General features: G+C 70.2%; 3 protein-coding genes across 7 annotated transcripts; 2 read left to right on the top strand and 1 right to left on the bottom strand.

Annotated features, from left to right (window-relative positions):
* Positions 1-76: 76 nt before the first annotated feature.
* ABCB8 (ATP binding cassette subfamily B member 8) lies at positions 77-4,942 on the top strand. Its single transcript, XM_053985143.1, has 16 exons — positions 77-169; positions 777-1,056; positions 1,677-1,832; positions 1,912-2,006; positions 2,077-2,182; positions 2,265-2,426; positions 2,510-2,595; positions 2,668-2,765; positions 2,889-2,994; positions 3,101-3,134; positions 3,293-3,429; positions 3,543-3,637; positions 3,782-3,915; positions 4,016-4,163; positions 4,485-4,735; positions 4,819-4,942. The coding sequence occupies exons 1-16, from the start codon at positions 93-95 to the stop codon at positions 4,897-4,899; spliced, it is 2,046 nt and encodes a 681-aa protein (XP_053841118.1). The 5' UTR covers positions 77-92; the 3' UTR covers positions 4,900-4,942.
* Positions 4,943-6,052: 1,110 nt separating this feature from the next.
* Positions 6,053-13,481, top strand: ASIC3 (acid sensing ion channel subunit 3). 4 transcript variants are annotated; one of them, XM_053985186.1, is made up of 11 exons: positions 6,054-7,035; positions 9,382-9,532; positions 9,719-9,846; positions 10,705-10,855; positions 10,935-10,991; positions 11,329-11,482; positions 12,117-12,208; positions 12,280-12,359; positions 12,432-12,503; positions 12,605-12,651; positions 13,159-13,331. In XM_053985186.1, the coding sequence occupies exons 1-11, from the start codon at positions 6,481-6,483 to the stop codon at positions 13,235-13,237; spliced, it is 1,566 nt and encodes a 521-aa protein (XP_053841161.1). In that variant the 5' UTR covers positions 6,054-6,480; the 3' UTR covers positions 13,238-13,331. The 4 variants fall into 4 exon arrangements, with proteins under 4 accessions (XP_053841169.1, XP_053841178.1, XP_053841161.1 ...); XM_053985194.1 differs by lacking the exon at positions 12,605-12,651 and having other exon boundaries at positions 6,053-7,035; positions 10,779-10,855; positions 12,117-12,192; positions 13,159-13,481; XM_053985203.1 differs by lacking the exon at positions 12,605-12,651 and having other exon boundaries at positions 6,053-7,035; positions 12,117-12,192; positions 13,159-13,248.
* A 169-nt stretch (positions 13,482-13,650) lies between these two features.
* Positions 13,651-17,354, bottom strand: CDK5 (cyclin dependent kinase 5). Of its 2 annotated transcripts, none has more exons than XM_053985230.1 (12): positions 17,257-17,354; positions 17,060-17,148; positions 16,842-16,909; positions 16,648-16,708; positions 16,478-16,534; positions 16,286-16,381; positions 15,405-15,479; positions 15,199-15,295; positions 15,032-15,101; positions 14,571-14,631; positions 14,413-14,493; positions 13,651-14,169 (listed from the first exon to the last, which is right to left on the bottom strand). In XM_053985230.1, the coding sequence occupies exons 1-12, from the start codon at positions 17,291-17,293 to the stop codon at positions 14,083-14,085; spliced, it is 879 nt and encodes a 292-aa protein (XP_053841205.1). In that variant the 5' UTR covers positions 17,294-17,354; the 3' UTR covers positions 13,651-14,082. The 2 variants fall into 2 exon arrangements, with proteins under 2 accessions (XP_053841205.1, XP_053841213.1); XM_053985238.1 differs by having other exon boundaries at positions 14,083-14,169; positions 14,413-14,474.
* Positions 17,355-17,500: the final 146 nt, after the last annotated feature.

The raw sequence follows: 17,500 nt of genomic DNA, 5'->3' as shown, positions 1-17,500 counted from the left end.
GGCTCCGCCCGCCCGGGACCGCCCCGGCCCTCCCCGGTCCCGCCCCGTGCCGCCCGGTGCCGCCCCCGGTGCCGCCCCCGCCCGGAGCCGCCATGCCGCTGCCGGTGCTCTTGCTGCGGGCGGCGGGCGCTTGGACCCGGCTCCGGCCGCCCTCCGTCCTGGGGCGCAGGTAGCGGGGGAGTGCAGGGCATCCCGGGAGGATCCCGGACCCTCGGGTCCCTTGGAGCGCGGGAACCCCAACTCTTGCTGGGAGGAGCCCCGACTCGGTGGTCGCGGGGGTCCCGGGGGTGCGAGTGGGGCTGCGGGGGAGCCAGGGGTCCCGGAAACTCCCTGGGGCTCCCGGACACCTGGAGCCCTGCGGGGGGACCGCGGGGAGGCCGGGGCTCCCGGGAGGTTATGGGGTACGTGGGCTTCCCGCAGCAGCGGGACGGGAGTCAGGGCGGGGGCAACACGTGGGCAGGTACTGGGGAGCCCCGGGCTACCTTGGGAGGACGACCCCGCCTCTGGGTGTGGGGAGCTCGGCCTCTGCAGCCCTGCGGTGTCCGGGGGGTTCCCAGACTCACGGGCCCCTTGGCTGGGGGGGACACCCCGGCTCTGGGTGGGGGGAGCCAGGACTCCGGGACGGCAGGCGGTGCTGGGGGGATCCTGGCGCCCTCGGAGGCAGGAACACAGCTCCTGCTGGGGGAAGATGGGATTCTGAGGTTCCTGGGGTGATCCGTGGGGGCTCCCCCGGGTTCACTCACCCCCAGGTTCGCTTCACTCACCCCTCTCCCCAGTTTCAGGTATGGGGGGCGCCTGGGGCTGGCCGGGCCCCCCCGGCTGCCCCCGGCGCTGCCGGCCCCCCGCCGGCTGCTCCAGGCCGGCTCTGCCACGGCCACGGGCTGCGTGCTGCTGGGGCTGCTGCGCACGGCTGCGCGCTGCCAGGAGGCCGCCGTCCCCGCCGTGCCCCCCGCTGCTCCCGAGCCTCCAGAGTCCCCCCCGGAGACCCCCTTCGACTGGCCACTGTTCTGGACCTTCCTGCGCCCGCAGCTCCTGGCGCTCTCAGCTGCTGTTGTGGTGAGCAGGGCCGAGTGGGTGGCCATGGCGCCCTTGTCCCCACTGTCCCTGTGTCACACCTATGCCATGGAGTGACACACTGTCCCGGTGCCACAGCACGATGGCCACTGTCCCATTGACACGGTATGGGACAGTGACTGCCATCCCAGTGACTGTCACTGGCTGTCACTGTCCTAGTGCCACAGCGTGATGGTCACGGTCCCCATGCCATGGTGTGGCAGCCACAGTCCTGGTGCCATTGCGTGACACCCAGCATCCTGGTATCTGCTGTTGTATGACACGTGCTGTCCCAGTGGCACAGTGTGACAGCCACCATTCCAGTGCTGACATGAGATGGCCACTGTCTGGTGCCATGGTGTGACACCCACTGTCCCAGTGTGACACCCACTGTCCCAGTGCCACGGTGTGACACGCACTGTCCCAGTGTGACACCCACTGTCCCAGTGCCATGGTGTGACACCGACTGTCCTGGTGCCATGACATGGCACCCACTGTCCCAGTGCCATGGTGTGACACCAACTGTCCCAGTGCTGTGCCAGCCACCTGCTGTCCCGGTACAACGGCGTGGCATGCCCCTGCTGCTGTCCCAGTGTGGTGACAGCCCTGTCCCTGTCCCACAGCTGGCACTGGGCGCAGCCCTGCTCAACGTGCGCATCCCGGTGCTGCTGGGCCAGCTGGTGGACGTGGTGGCCCGATGTGCCCGCGGCCACGTCTCCACGTACCTGCGGGAGGTGCGGCGCCCGGCCCTGCGCCTCCTCGCCGTCTACTGCCTGCAGGTGAGTGCCGACCCCCCGAAAGGGTGGGTGGGGGGTCCCGGGGGTGCCCCCCGGCCCTCCTGACCCCCCCGTCCCGCAGGGCCTGCTGACCTTCGGGTACATCGCGCTGCTGGCCCGCGTCGGCGAGCGGGTGGCCGGCAACATGCGCAAGGCGCTCTTCAGCGCCCTGCTCAGGTAACCCCGCGGGGATGGGGGACGGGAGAGACGGGTGCCCAGGGACCCCCACCCACCGCTCCCCCGGCAGGCAGGAGGTGGCCTTCTTTGATGCCACACGCACGGGGCAGCTGGTGACACGGCTCACGGCCGACATCCAGGAGTTCAAGTCTTCCTTCAAGCTGGCCATCTCCCAGGTGAGCCTGGCCGTCTCCCGGGTGAGCCCAGCTATCTCCTGGGCAATCCTGGCGGTCCCCCCCACCCACTGTGTCCCCCCAGGGCCTGCGCAGCGGCACCCAGACCGCCGGCTGCTTCGTGTCGCTGTACCTGCTCTCGCCCAAGCTCACGGGGCTGCTGCTCGTGGCGCTGCCGGCGCTGGTGGGAGCCGGCGCCTTCATCGGCGCCTTCCTCCGCAGCCTCTCCCGCCAGGCACAGGAGCAGGTAGCCCTCACCTGAGAGCCCCTGTCCCGCCAGCCCCGAGGCGGCGGCGTGGGGCGTCTCCACTGTTCCCGCTATCCCTGCAGGTGGCCAAGGCCACCGTGGTGGCCGACGAGGCGCTGGGCAACGTGCGGACGGTGCGCGCCTTCGCCATGGAGGAGCAGCAGGCAGGGTAAGGGGAAGGGCGGGGGCCTGGGGGTGGTGGGCGTGTGGCAGAGGGGACCCCAGCCCATCCCTGCCCCAGGCTGTTCCGTGCCGAGGTGGACCGTGCCGGACGTCTGAGCGAGCAGCTGGGACTCGGCATCGCCGCCTTCCAGGGGCTCTCCAACCTGGCGCTCAATGGTGAGTGGGGGCCGCAGAGTGGGACCTGGGGGGCTGTGGGGTGGGACTCCCTTGGGCAGGACCTCCTCCAAACGCCCCTTCTGCACGTCCCCTTCAAATCCCAGCTCTGCCCCCACCCCACAGGCATCGTCCTGGGAACCATCTTCGTCGGTGGCTCCCTGATGGCTGGAGACCAGCTCTCGCCTGGCGACCTCATGTCCTTCCTGGTGGCCTCACAGACGGTGCAAAGGTCAGGGCAGGACCCAGTGGTACCCCCAGTACCCCTGGCAACCTCTGTACCCCGCAGCCTGCCTGGGCACAGCCCTGAGCTCAACCTATGCCCTTGTGCATCCCAGGTCCTTGGCCAGCATCTCCATCCTGATGGGCCAGGTAGGTGGGTGAGGGATCCTGGCACCCCCTGAGGCCGGGGATTCAGGTCTGGGGCTCTGGGGCTACTTTCACCACCTTCTCTGTGGGTGAGGTGGGGTCTGAGCGCCAGTGAGGTGGGGTCTGGGGGGCCATGAGGTGCTCCTGCTGTCCCCCCACAGGTGGTGCGGGGTCTGAGTGCTGGTGCCCGTGTCTTCGAGCTGCTGAGACTGGAGCCCCTCGTGCCACTGCAGGGAGGAACCTCCATCCCCGCCCACTCCCTGCGTGGACGCATCTGCTTCAACCACGTCTCCTTCAGGTGGGTCCCACCAGGCCCCTGCCTGGCCCCCCACGGCTCCCTGAGCCACCCCAAGGACGGGGGATTGGCACCATGTCCCCACAGCCCTGCAGCCCCTGCTCCTGTCCCTGCAGTTATCCCACCCGGCCTGGCTACCCTGTCCTGCAGGACTTCAGCCTCACCCTGCCCCCCTGCCAGACCGTGGCCATCGTGGGCCCCTCTGGAGGAGGTACCAGTGCCCCCCACCCTCTCCCTGGGTGCATCCTCCTGCGCCCCAGTCCTCTGCCCAGTGTATGCCAGGGACTGGGAACCCCCCCAGTGCTGCTGGAGCCAGGGGTCCGGAGCAGGGGGGGTTCAGGGATCCCTTCCCCAGGGAAGTCAACGGTGGCAGCGCTGCTGGAGCGGTTCTATGAGCCCACGGCGGGAACCATCACCCTGGACGGGCACGACATCGCCAGCCTGGACCCCTCCTGGCTGCGGGGGCAGGTCATCGGCTTCATCAGCCAGGTGGGGACAGCGCTGCTGCTGGCCGGGAGCCCCTGGCTGTCCCTGGGGAAGGGGACAGCCTGGCTGGGGCTCAGTGCTGAGGGCCGCGGTTCTGCCGCAGGAGCCGGTGCTCTTTGGCACCACCATCATGGAGAACATCCGCTTCGGGAAGCCAGGAGCCTCCGACGCCGAGGTGTACGAGGCCGCCCGGCTCGCCAACGCTGACGGCTTCATCCGCAGCTTCCCCCAGGGCTACGACACCATCGTGGGTATGGCCAGGGCGGGAGGGCTCAGGCAAGCGTGGGGCCCCAGCTGGGGTGATCCCGGTCCTGCAGGGCTGCTGGTCACCGCTGACCAGGGGGAGCTGCGGCCACGCTGGGCTGCGAGCAGGAGGGACGGGGTCCGGCTGTGGGAGCTCCCTGGCTCCGGGCTGGGGCGGACTCCCCGGGCTGATGTGGCACGGACATTCGGGGGGTTCCCTGGCTCTGGGTTGGGTTGGGTTGGGTTGGGTTGGGTTGTCCCCTGGGATGGCGCGGCACAGCATCCGCGTCCCCGCGGTGTCCCCGCGGTGTCCCCGCGGTGTCCCGCAGGCGAGCGCGGCACGGCGCTGTCCGGGGGCCAGAAGCAGCGCATCGCCATCGCCCGCGCGCTGCTCAAGGACCCGGCCGTGCTCATCCTGGACGAGGCCACGAGCGCGCTGGACGCGCAGGCCGAGCGCGCCGTGCAGGCGGCGCTGGACCGCGCGGCCACCGGCCGCACCGTGCTGCTCATCGCCCACCGCCTCAGCACCATCCGCGGCGCGCACCTCATCGCCGTGCTGGCCCGCGGCCGCGTGGCCGAGGTGAGACGCGCGGCAGGGCGGGCGCGGGCGGCGCCGGGGCCCCTGCAGGTGGCACCGCCCGGCTGTCCCCGCTGTCTCCACAGGCGGGGACTCACGAGGAGCTGCTGCGGCGCGGGGGTCTCTACGCCGAGCTCATCCGACGGCAGACCAAGGAGGGGTCCTGAGGGGTCGCCGCGCTGCTCCCCAATAAAGCGGGGGTGGAAGGCGGACGGGGCTGCGCTTTGTGCTGGGACGTTGCGATGGCTCCTCCGGGCCGCTAGAGGGCGCCCTTGGCACCGGGAGGGGGCGGGGTCGAGGCTGAGTGACGTTGCTGGTGGGCGTGCCCGGCGGGGCTGGCTCCGCCCCCGTGCCGCGCTGCCCCGGGGCGGGGCGGGGGCGTCCCCCGTGTCACCCCTGCCCGGTGTCACCCCCCACCGACAGGGGTGAGCGCTCCCTGTGCGACCCTCGGCGTGCGGTGTCCGTGTGTCACCGTGGGGTGTGACACCCCTGCCACTCCCCAGGGAGGAAAGGCTGCAGCACCCCGGGGGGGTTGGAGGGGCTGAACCCCTACGTGGCCTCGGGGTGGGGGACCCCTGCACCCCCCGGGATGGAGGAGCCCTTGCGTGATTTCTGTGATGGGGGACCCCGATATTATCCCCGGGGCAGGGGGCCTCGTGTGCCACCTGAGTGAAGGAACCCCTGGGTGACCTCTGGATGGGGAGACCCCGGTGTGACCCCCCCCACCGTTGGAACGGGGGGGGTGGCCTGTGTCACCCTCCAGGGCGGAGGCCCCTCTGTCACCCTGGAGTGGAGGGACCCTGTGTCATGTTCCGGGGGCGCATGACCCCGGGATGGGGGAGCCCCGGAATGGGGGTGGATGGACTGTCCCCTGTGCTGTCCTTCAAGGAAGGGGACCCTTGTCTCAGCACCCCCAGGCGGGGGGAGCCCTGTGTGACCCCCTGGGATAGGATTAGCCCTGCATGACTCTCCCGGGGTAGGGGAGTCCCACGGGTCAGCCTTTGAATGGGGGACCCCTGTGTCACCCCCGGAGTGGGGGGACCCTGCGACATCTTTCTGGGGTGAAGGCTCCACTGCACCACTCCCCGGGGTGGAGGGAGCCCTGTGTGACCCCGGCATGGGGGGACCTCAGTGTGGCCCCCGAGCTGGGCTCCCCTGGGCTGCCCGCTGCAGGGGCGCTGTCTGCCGCCCCCCGTTCCCCGGGGGTCTCGGCCCCCCCGTACCCCAACGCTGCGGCCGCCGGCGGGGGCGGCGGGTGGAGCCGCAGGAGGGGCGGGGGCGGCGGCGGCGGGGGACGGCGGGGACCGGCGGCGGCTGCGCCGCCGCGGGAGCGGAGCCGGGAGCGGGACCGGGCTGGGGTTGGAACTGGAGCTGGAGCTGGGATCGGGGCTGGGACCAGATCCGGGACCGGGATCAGGAGGGGGACCGAGGCTGGAATCGGGACCGGATCCGGGACCAGGGCTCGAACCGGGACCGGGATCGGAACCGCGACCGGGGCTGACGCTGGGGCTGGAACCGGGACGGGGGCTGCGCTGCGCTGCGCTTCCCGCGGCGCCGGTAGGGCAGCATCGGCACCGGCAGCGTGAAGGTCCGGGGGGAGCGAAGCGGCCGGTCCTGCCCTCCCATCCCCTGCCTTCCTCTCCCCTGCCCACCCTCCTCCCCCCTTCCCTCCCCGCCAGCTGCGCCCTGAGCCCGGCGCGGCGATGGGCTGAGGGTGCGGGGCACCGCGGGGCCCCGGCGGCAACAGGATGAGGAGGGGCTCGGAGGGCAGCGGGGAGGGCGAGGGGCTCTCGAGCCTGCGGGCGTTCGCCCACAGCTCCTCGCTGCACGGCATCAGCCACGTCTTCGCCTACGGGGCCGTGTCCCTGCGCCGCGTGCTCTGGGGCGGCTTTTTCCTGGGCTCGCTGGGGCTGCTGCTGCTCGTGTGCGCCGAGCGCGTCGCCTACTTCCTCACCTACCCGCACGTCACCAAGCTGGACGAGGTGGCTGCCCGCAACCTCACCTTCCCGGCCATCACCATCTGCAACCTCAACGAGTTCCGCTTCTCCAAAATCACCCGCAACGACATGTACCACGTGGGCGAGCTGCTGGCGCTGCTCAACGAGCGCTACGAGATCAGCAACCCGCAGCTGGCCGAGCCCCACGTCCTGGCCGCGCTGCGCGACAAGGCCAACTTCAAGAACTTCAAGGCGAAGCCCTTCAGCATGGCCGAGTTCTACAACCGCACGGGCCACGACCTGGCTGACATGCTGCTGCAGTGCTCCTTCCGCGGCACCGGCTGCACGGCCCGCAACTTCACCGTGGTGAGTGCCGAGGGGGTGGGGAGGGGACCCACCCGATGGCCCGGGGCTGCGGAGGGACACGGGAGTCCTGCTGAGGTCAGACACCGGCAGGTGATCCCCCTCTCTCATCCCGGCACCCGCAGCACTCTCGGCCCCTGCCCACCCCGCTGGGGACACAGGGGATGCCCCCGCGCTGGGTGCTGCAGGGGCGCCAGGCGGCTGCAGACAGTGCTCAGGATGGAGCGGGGCCCTGCTGGGCACCCTGTGCTGGTGGGGGTCTCTGCTGGCATGCAGGCACTGGGCAGGGGTGGTGGTGGGCACAGGATGCTCACGGGTACAGGACGCTCAGGATTACGGGGTGCTCACAGGTACAGGACGTTCACAGGTGTGCTCTCCTGTACGGGGTGTCACTTGTGCAGCCCCCCCCACGTGTGCCAGCCTCAGGTGCTGCTGCTGCCCTGAGTGTTGGCACAGAGGCTCTCATGGGCAGCTTTTCCATGCCCAGCATGGGTGGGGGTCCCGGTGCCAGCCCTGCTGTGACCCCCTGCTGCTGCTCCCAGCACCCTCCACCCCTACATCCAGCCCCTACCTCCCTTCCTGCCCCCAGCACCCCCACTGTGCCCCCAAAACAGGGCAGGGACAGTGGCACAGGCAGGGATGATGAGACTTGTGTGACAGGCAGGGACACCGGGACAGGCAGGGATGGTGGCATGGACAGGATGGGCAGGGACAGTGTCCCAGGCAGGGTGGACAGGGGCAGTGGCATGGGCAGGACAGGCAGGGACATTGGCACAGGCAGTGATGGCGGCATGGGCAGCACAGACACTTCCCTCCTGCCACAGCAGCACCAGGCAGCAGCGTGGGCGCTGGGCAGCTCGCATCTGCCACGCCAGCTCTGCCCAGTCCACATCGCTGTCCCCAGCAGTTGCTGTCCCCTTAATGCTCTTGGAGCACTAATTAATTCAGCATGCAGCTTAGGGATGAGCCATCCTTTGACAGGTCTGTGCCCCCTGTGCCTCCCGAGCTCCCTCTGTTCCCGCCGTGCCCCAGTGCCCGTGGGCAGAGCTGCTCTGGCAGTGTCCCCATGGCACGGCCAGGCAGTGGTGATGGCCCCTGGGTTTGAGGGCCGGGACATGTGGCAGGAGGGCTGAGGGTCCCCAGGGCAGGACTCGGGGTGGGTGCACGTGCCTGATTAAGCAGCAGGGTCCTGGCTCCGTCTCCCAAAATCCCCATGCTCGGCCAGTCTTACTCCTAGCTTGGGATCCTCTGCCCTAGGCCATGGTGCTGAGCTCTGGCAGTGTCCCCGCACCTCATCCCAGCCCGGGCCTCAGTGTCCCCGAGGTTCCTGGACACGTGGTGGGGGCCCAAGGGCCATCAGGGTGAGCTATGTCTCCTCTCGCATCCCCCGAGGCCAGTTGGATGGGGCAGGATGGGGTGTGGGGACAGGGGATCTCCGGGGAGCAGGGCTGGGGGTCCCCAGGGTGCAGGGCGGGGGGTCCCTGTGTGACCCTGAGCGTGGAGTGCAGGAGGACCGGCAGTGCTGGGGCCATGTCCCCATCACTGTCCCCACCCATGCCCCCCCAGCATCCCCATGCCGGGCAGCCGTTGCCATGACACCCGCCCCCCCCTTTCCTCCTTGGGCACCGCATCGCCATGGCAACGGGTCCCCACTTTGGGAGCAGCTCGTTGCCACGGCAACGCCCCCTCCTCTCCCCCCCGTGGGACATAACCCCCGGGTGGGGACACCCATAGCAGAGAGGGCCATGACGCCACGGGAACTGGGGCAGGAGTTGGGGGCCATGGGACCAGTCTGGGGGCTCAGGGTCACCCCGGGGACCCTGGCTGTGGGTGCCGATCCCTGGGAACTCAAGGTCACCCCAGGGTTCCTGGTGGGGGGTGCGGGTCCTCGGGGTGGCTGGCCCAGGACAAGCTCTCAGGTCTTGGGGGGGACATGGTGGCCTCTGCCGCTGTGACAAAGGAGTCCCGGTCCCCATCACCGTTCTGGCTTGTGCCCTCCCATCTCAAGTGTCCCCACGTGTTCCCTGGAACCGCGACGAAACCCAATATCTCTGCAGAGCTGTGGCAGCACAGCCTGGGCACCATCACCGTCCTCGCCTTCTCCTGGCAGCACTGGCATCCTGTCCCAGGCACTGGGACACCATCCTGGGTCCTGTAGGGCACTGGGATCCTGTCCTGGCTCATGTGGGGCACTGGAATCCCCATTGCCATGTCTCCGTGTGTGTCCCTGTGTCCCCACAGGGTCCCCACAGTGGCGCTGAATGCCCCAACCCCATGTCCACGTGGGGTCCCTGCAGTGGCAGCGAGCGCCCTGTCCCCATGTCCCACGTGTGCCCCGTGTTCCTGCAGATCTTCACACGCCTGGGGAAGTGCTACACGTTCAACCCGGGGGGGCCAGGCCGCGAGGTGCTGACCACGCTGCAGGGCGGCTCCGGCAACGGCCTGGAGCTCATGCTCAACGTGCAGCAGGAGGAGTATCTGCCCGTCTGGGGGGACACAGGTGAGACCCTGCCTGGCTGGGGGGACACGGGCGAGGGCACTTGGGTACCCATCCTTTTGGGGGGACACAGGCGAGGGCACCCGAGTACCCATCCTTTTGGGGGGACACAGGTGAGCACGTGTCCGTCTGGGGGGACGTGGGTGAGATCCCCTACCCTGCACCTGACCCCCCTGCCCTGCTCTGCAGATGAGACCTCGTTTGAGGTGGGGGTGAAGGTGCAGATCCACAGCCAGGACGAGCCGCCCTTCATTGACCAGTTGGGCTTCGGCGTTGCCCCTGGCTTCCAGACCTTCGTCTCCTGCCAGCAGCAGCGGGTATCCGGGCACGGCGCCCGGGGCTGGGCACAGACCCCCGAGGGATCGGGATGGGCCCCTAGAGGGCTTGGGATGGACTCTCACAGGGCTCGGGATGGTGACCCAAAGGGATCAGAATGGACCCCCAAAGGGCTTGGGACGGCCTGGTGTTGCCACAGACACCCGTGCGGGGACATTCCAAGCCGCGGGTACCCCAGCCATCTCCATGGGGACAGCCCCTGCCCAGCCATGCCATGGGGACCGTGCCACTGCACTGGCCGGGAGCAGCACTCGCCGTGGGGCAGCCCCACGCCGGGCCCAGGCAGCCCCCACGCAGGCAGCGGCTCCGGCAGCGACCCCCGGCTCCTGCGGAACAGCCGCCGGGGGGGCGGCGGCACCCGGCCCCCGCAGCCAGACACCTAAATTTAGGTGCCTCGGGTGGGCGTCACCACGTGTGCCGGCACATGGGCGGCAGGAGCACGGCGGCAGCAGGAATGGCCCTGGCACCCACGGGCGGGGGGTGCTGCGTCTTCACCAGGCACGATCCCCGCACCAAGGGGAGGGGAGGGTCCGCGCTGAGCCCCCCACCCGGCACGTCCTGTTCCCTGACAGTGCCGCCTGCCAGACTTCGCTGTGGCACCCAGTACGGGTGACAATTGCTGCAACACCCATCCCCGTGCCCCGAAAGGAGGGGACGGGGCGGGACGGGGGCTCTGCGGTGGCAGGACCCGCAGCACTGGCTGTGCGGGGCGAGCTCTGCCCGAGGGACGGCACAGCCGCGGGCTGGGAGGCGCGGGCGTGGCCGGGAACGACGCCGGGGACAGCGGGGCTGACACGGGGCCCCAGGACGCCGTGTTTTCCTTAGCGGCTGCCCGGCAGCTGGTGTACCTGCCCCCACCGTGGGGGGACTGCAAGGCCACCCCCATCGAGTCCGACTTCTTCACCAACTACAGCCTGACCGCGTGCCGCCTGGACTGCGAGACGCGCTACCTGGCCGAGAACTGCAACTGCCGCATGGTGCACATGCCGGGTGAGCGGGGGGCGGCCGGGGGCCCCGGGCCCAACCCCGCCCCTGCAGGCAATGCCAACCCCTGCCGCCTGCCCCGCAGGCAATGCCAACGTCTGCACCCCGGAGCAGTACAAGGAGTGTGCCGACCCCGCGCTGGGTACGTACCCCGTGCCCCACAATGGCCCCGGACAGCCCTGGCCCCTCCCGGGAACCCCTGAGCCTCCCCATGCCCCCATTTCTGTGAGTGCAGCTCCGCTGTCCCTGTGTCCCCACCACTGTGAGTGCGGCTCCGGTGTCCCTGTGCCCTCGCTGGGGTGGGGGTCACCGCTGTCCCCAGATGCGAAGGGCCGGGCGCCCTCCCCGTGCCACCAACAGCGCCCCGGCACACTTGTGCCGGGTGGCACCCACCACCACCCAGCTCTGCCCCCGGAGCATCCCGCCTCCCCCCGCGGGCAGGGGTCCTGGGGGTCCCCGTCCCACCCACGCCCCCCCAGACTTCCTGGTGACGAAGGACAGCGAGTACTGCGCGTGCCGCACGCCCTGCGCCATGGTGCGCTACGGCAAGGAGCTCTCCATGGTGAAGATCCCCAGCAAGGCCTCGGCCAAGTACCTGGCCAAGAAGTTCAACAAGACGGAGCAGTACATTGCGTGAGTGACACCGCCACCTCTGCTGCCACTGCTGCTGCCACCGCGGTGTCACCCACCACCCCACAGCGTGACACAGCACGGCACAGCCCCACAGCCCCAGCACGACAACTGGCACCACGTTAGCACGGTGTGACAGCGTGACGTGGCACAGTATGGCCCCATGACACGAACCAGCACGGTGTGACACAATGTCCCCGGCTTCTGTGAACCGACACAGCCCAGAGTGACAGTGTGACATGGCGCACCCACCCAGCATGCCCAGCTGACATGAACTGGGACAGCATGACAGTGTGACACAGCAGCACGGCACAGCCACGCACGGCATCCCCATCACACACAAACTGACAGCCCAAAGTGACAGTGTGGCATGGCACGGCACGGCATGGCACGGCATGGCCTCCCCTGTGCAAACCTACCCCAGAAACCAGAAACCCACATGGCACAGCACGGCATGGCTCAGCATGGCCTGGCACAGCACGGCCCCGCACACCCTGGTGCCCCCAGCACCCCTCTGCCCTGTCCCACGGCAGCCCATGGCACAGTCCAGCCCCCCCAGCCTGACACAGCACAGCCTGGCACGGCTCCCCTGCAACTGACACTGCCCCCTTGTCCCCTGTGTCCCGTGTCCCCCCAGGGACAATGTGCTGGTCCTGGACATCTTCTTCGAGGCACTGAACTACGAGATGATCGAGCAGAAGAAGGCGTACGAGGTGGCAGGGCTGCTGGGTGAGGGACGGGGGCCTGGGGGTGCCAGGGGGACCAGGGCTCTGCCCTCACTGACGTCACCTCCCGCACAGGTGACATCGGGGGGCAGATGGGGCTCTTCATTGGTGCCAGCCTCCTCACCATCCTGGAGATCTTTGATTACCTGTACGAGGTGAGCCCACCCCGGCCTCCCCCTGCCCGGGGCTCTCAGGGCTGGGGACTCTGACCTGCCCCCCCCCCCCAGGTGTTCCGGGACAAACTCCTCAGCCTGTACAAGGAGAAGAAACGGAGCCCCCGGAGCGATGGCGGCACCCTGGTAACCCCCCCGTGCCCCCCACTCCCCAGCCCCCCGCCCAGGGGTCGCACCTCATCATCCCCCCGCTCACCGCTCTCTCGTCCCTCCGTGCGCCCGTCCAGGAGCACCCGGCGGTCCCGGGCAGCCCCATGGCCCCGCACACACCCAGGTACATGTGGGGGGACAAGCAGAGCCCCCCGGGGCTGGCACTGGGGTTGTGGGGCTGTCTCTCCCCGGGGGGAGATGGGGGTCCCTGGGGGGCTCCCCAGGGCCAGCACGGGGGTGCAGGGCCATTCCCTGCAGATCTCCCGCATTCCCTGCGAACCCCCCTGCATTCTCTGCAGACCCCCCCATTCCCTGCAGACATCCCCCCATCCTCATCATCCCCCACACCACCTTTTTCCGGGGTCCCCCCTGCCCCGACACCCCTCAGCCGGGCTGGGGTCCCCCAGCCTCCCCTCTGGGACGCAGTGGGGCAGGAGGGGGGAGTCTGTCTGGGGGACAGGGGAAGGGCCAGCCCGGCTCCAGGTTGGCCGCGTGGTGTCCCCTGCCGAAGTGGAGGGCTCCTGGGCCACCCTGGGGGGCACAAGGGAGGGGGCACGGGGCAGAGCCCCCCAGCAGGCAGGGCGCAGGGGGCCAGTGGTGGCAGTGGGAGCTGACCCCCACCCCCCTGCAGAGCGCCTGGCCCCCCTTGCTCGGCCCCACGCCCCGTCTCGGCGTCGCCCCGAACCTGCTACCTCGTCACCCGGCTCTAGGGTCCCCCCCGGGCCCCCCCGCAGAACCCAGCCCGCCCCCCCGCCGGCCGGGGGGCTGGGGGGACACCCCCGGGCCGCGGGGCGGCCTCCAGGCCTCCCCCACCCCCTGAGGGGGTGTCGGGGGGCTGGGGGTGAGGGGCCCCCCCGGCCCCGCTCCCACGTCCCTGCATGCGCTGCCTGTGCCCCCTCGCGCTGGACATGCAACCCCTCCCCACAGCCCCCCCAAATAAAGAGGTGCCCCAGGCCCCGGCTCTGGGCTGCTTGGGGGGACGGGGGGGCCTGAGGGGTCCTGGGCGCTCCAGGAACGAGAAGGCAGCACTGGGGGGGGGGGGTCACAGGGCTGGGCTGGGGTCAGGGGGGTCTGTCACATGGCAGTGGGGGTCCCCAACACCCCAGGAAGGAGGAGGCGGCGCTGGGGGGGAAGCTCTTTATGGGATACCGAACGCACATCACCCACGTACAGCAGCGCTCTGGCGGGGGGCACACCCGGGACCCCCCAGCAGAGAAGGGCTGGGGGGAAGGGGGGAGAGGAGAGTGGGGGGTGCGTTCTCCCCTGGGGTCCCTGCGCCTGGTCCCGGAGGGTCCTGCCCCTCCACCAGCCCTGTGGCCCCGTGTCGGGGGTTCCCATGCCCTTGGGAAGTCCCCTGGCCCCGGGTGAGTCCTGCGTCCCCGGGGGGAGTCCCAGCCCTCTCATCCACCCCCGGGGCTGGGGGGCCCGGGGCGTTGTGCCAGCCCCCCTGCAGCCAGGGCAGAACCTAATAAATACTGGGGGGGGGCTGCAGCCAGGGGGGCTGGCATGGGCTGGGGGCTGCCCCCCCTCGGGGGGTCTGGGGAGTCGGGGGCCCCTAGGGCGGGCAGAAGTCGGTGAAGTAGGGATGCTGCAGGGCCTCCTCCGCTGAGATCCGCTGCACCGGATTGCACTTGAGCAGGTTCTGGGGGGCACGGGGGGCTGAGGGGGGAGAGCACGGACCCTCCCCATCCCACAGCCCCCCCAGGCGGGCAGGGGGCTGCGAGGGGGGAGGGCACGCACGCCCAGGAGCCAGAGACCCCTTGGGGTGGGCAGGGGTGACAAGTGTGGGGGACGCAGCGGTGGGACAGGAGCGGGGGAGTGCAGGCTGGGGGACACAGCAGGGGTGGGGGACACAGGTGGGGGAGCACAGGGGAAGGGGTCTCACCTGCAGCAGGTCCCGGCCAGTCGCGTTCAGCTTGGGCACCACGTTGACCAGGGAAGTGGTAGCTGGGTACATGGGGTAGGGCTGGGGACACACAGGTGACCCCCAGCTCCCCCAGACCCCCTTATTGCCCCTGACCCCCCGCGTCCCCCTGCCCTCACCTTGTAGTCCGGCAGCTTGGCCATGGCCGGCCACTGCTCCTCCGTGGGGGTCCCCAGCAGCGTGGGGACAGTCAAGGGCCACCACGGGTGCACCCAGCACCTGCCCCCTGCCCCCCTGCCCGGCCGAGGGGGGTTCCATTTCAAGGGATCCTCATTCTCAGAGCTCCCCATTCCCCAGGGGGTCCCTATTCTGCAGGGCTCCCCCTTCCCAGGGGAGGTCTCCATTCCCGAGGACTCTCCATTCCAGGATTTCCCCAATCCCCCATTCTGGGGCCCCCATTCCAGAGGGATCACCATGCACAGTGCTCCCCCTTCCCAGGGGATTCTCCATTCCCAGGGGATTCTCCATTCCCAGGGGAAGTCCCTGTTGCTGGGGGCTCTCCATTCAAGGGTTTCCCCATTCCTTTGGGTTCCCCATTCCCTGAGCTCTCCATTCTGGGGCTCCCCATTCCCAAGGATATCGGAAGATCCTCTTCAGCTGGTCGTCCACGTCGTTGCCCGGGAAGAGGGGCCGCCCCGCGTTGGCCAGTTCTGGGGGGACAAGGGGTGGTTCAAACAGGCCCCCAGCCCCCATGGCCCCCCCGTGGCCCCCCAGGCCCCCCTCCACTGCCCTGGCCCCCCAGTGTACCCGCAAAGATGCACCCAGCTGACCACATGTCAATGGAGGTGGAGTAGAGCTTGGCACCGAAGAGAACATCGGGGGGCCGGTACCACAGAGTGACCACCTGGGGAGGGACGGCGACACTGGGACAGGGACAGGGGGACCCCAGCCGGCTGGGCAGGGCCAGCACCCCGAGCCCCAGGAGCCCAGGAGCCCCAGGAGCCCCCGCTCACCTCGGCTGAGTAGCAGCGCACAGGGATGCCGAAGGCCCGAGCCAGCCCGAAATCTGCCAGCTTGAGCTCCCCGTTCTGGGGGGACACACGGGGTCAGCGTGGGGGGCCCCACCCGCGTCCCCCCCACCCCAGGACAGCGGCCCTGTTGTCCATTGGGAACACGGGAGAGAGGGAGCTGCAACTGTGGCTGGACAGACACCAGGTGTGACTGCCCCAGACGGACAGACAGACAGCCCCCGTTCCCAAGTGTGACCCCTGAGCACAGCCCCGCTCCCAGGTGTGACTGCCAGGACAGACAGACAGACAGACAGACAGCCCCCATTCCCGAGTACAGCCCCGCTGCCAGGTGTGACTGCAGGACAGACAGACAGACAGAGCCCCCATTCCCGAGCACAGCCCCAGTCCCAGGTGTGCCTGCCCAGGACAGACAGACAGACAGCTGCGATTCCTGAGCACAGCCCTGCTCCCCGATGTGCCTGCCCAGGACAGACAGACAGACAGACAGACAGCCCCAATTCCCGAGTACAGCCCCGCTGCCAGGAGTGCCTGCCCAGGACAGACAGACAGACACACAGACAGACAGAGCCCCCATTCCCGAGCACAGCCCTGCTCCCAGGTGTGCCTGCCCAGGATGGATGGACAGACAGACAGACAGACAGACAGCCACGATTCCTGAGCACAGCCCTGCTCCCCGATGTGCCTGCCCAGGACAGACAGACAGCCAGCCCCCATTCCCGAGCACAGCCCCGCTCCCAGGCGTGCCTGCCCAGGACAGACAGACAGACGGACAGACAGCCAGCCAGCCAGCCCCATTCCCGAGCACAGCCCCGCTCCCAGGCGTGCCTGCCCAGCCCCGTCGCCCGGTGCCCGCCGTGCCGCACCCTGTTGATGAGCAGGTTCTGGGGTTTCAGGTCCCGGTGCAGGACGTTGCGGCTGTGGCAGAAGGCGAGCCCCTTCAGCAGCTGGTACATGAACGACTGCGGGGGCACGGGCGGCTCCGTCAGCCCCAGCCCGCGGCGGCCCCGCGGGGCACAGCCGGGACCGCGGGGGCTCCCCGGGACCCCCAGACCCACCTTGACAATCTCGGGGTCCAGATCCCCGTTGCAGCTGTCGAAGTATTTCTTCAGGTCCTGGAGGGGGAGCGAGGGAGGGCCGGGAGCGGTGACCCTCAGAGACCCCCGGGGTCCCATGTGCCCCCCGGACCCCCCGGACCCCCCGTGCCCCCCGTGCCTCCGGAGCTCACCTGGTCGCAGAACTCAAAAACCAGGGTGAGCTTCTTGTCGCTGTGCAGAACGTCGTGCAGCCTGCGGGGCAGGGGTTCCTGAGCGCCGCAGCGCCCGGCCGGGCCCGGGGCACCGGGCAGGAGCAGCCCCCGAGCCGCGACCCCGGCCCCGGCACCGCCCGGAGCCCCCGGGACCGCCCGGAGCCCCCCGGTACCTGACAATGTTCTTGTGCTTGAGCTCCTTGAGCAGGCAGATCTCCCGCAGCGCCGAGCTGGGCACCCCCTGCGCGACACGCGGGTTGTGGGAGCCGGGGGTCCCGGGGGGGTCCCGGGGGGTCCCGGGGGGTCCCGGGAGGGTCCCGGGGGGGTCCCGGGGGGGTCCCGGGGGGGTCCCGGGGGGTCCCGGGGGGTCCCAGCCCCGGCCCCTCCTCACCTCATCATCGTCGTCCAGCCGCACCCGCTTCAGCGCCACGATCTCGTGCGTCTCCCGGTTCTTGGCCTTGAACACGGTCCCGTAGGTGCCTGCGGGAGACGGAACGGGGTCACGGCCGAGCCCCCGGCACCCGCACCGACACCGCCGCCGGGCCCCACAGCACCGGGACCCTCCGCACGGCTCCGAGCCTGCCGCACCTTCGCCGATCTTCTCCAGCTTCTCGTATTTCTGCATCGCGCCGCGATCGGTCCCGGCGCGGCCCGGCCCCGCCACCGGCCCCCGCCCGCCCCGCCGCGCCTCCCGGCAGCCCCCGCGCGGCCCCGCCACGCCTCCCGGCAGCCCCCGCGCGGCCCCGCCCCGCCACACCTCCCGCCGTGGCCCCGCCCCCGCCCCACCCCTGCCCCGTGGTTCCGGGTTCGATCCCCGGCTCCGCCCGCCCGC

Source organism: Vidua macroura, chromosome 1 (genome assembly GCF_024509145.1).
Source record: "Vidua macroura isolate BioBank_ID:100142 chromosome 1, ASM2450914v1, whole genome shotgun sequence".
Taxonomy (NCBI): domain Eukaryota; kingdom Metazoa; phylum Chordata; class Aves; order Passeriformes; family Viduidae; genus Vidua; species Vidua macroura.
Note: the sequence above shows the minus strand (reverse complement) of the source record. Positions and strands in the feature narration are given on the sequence as shown.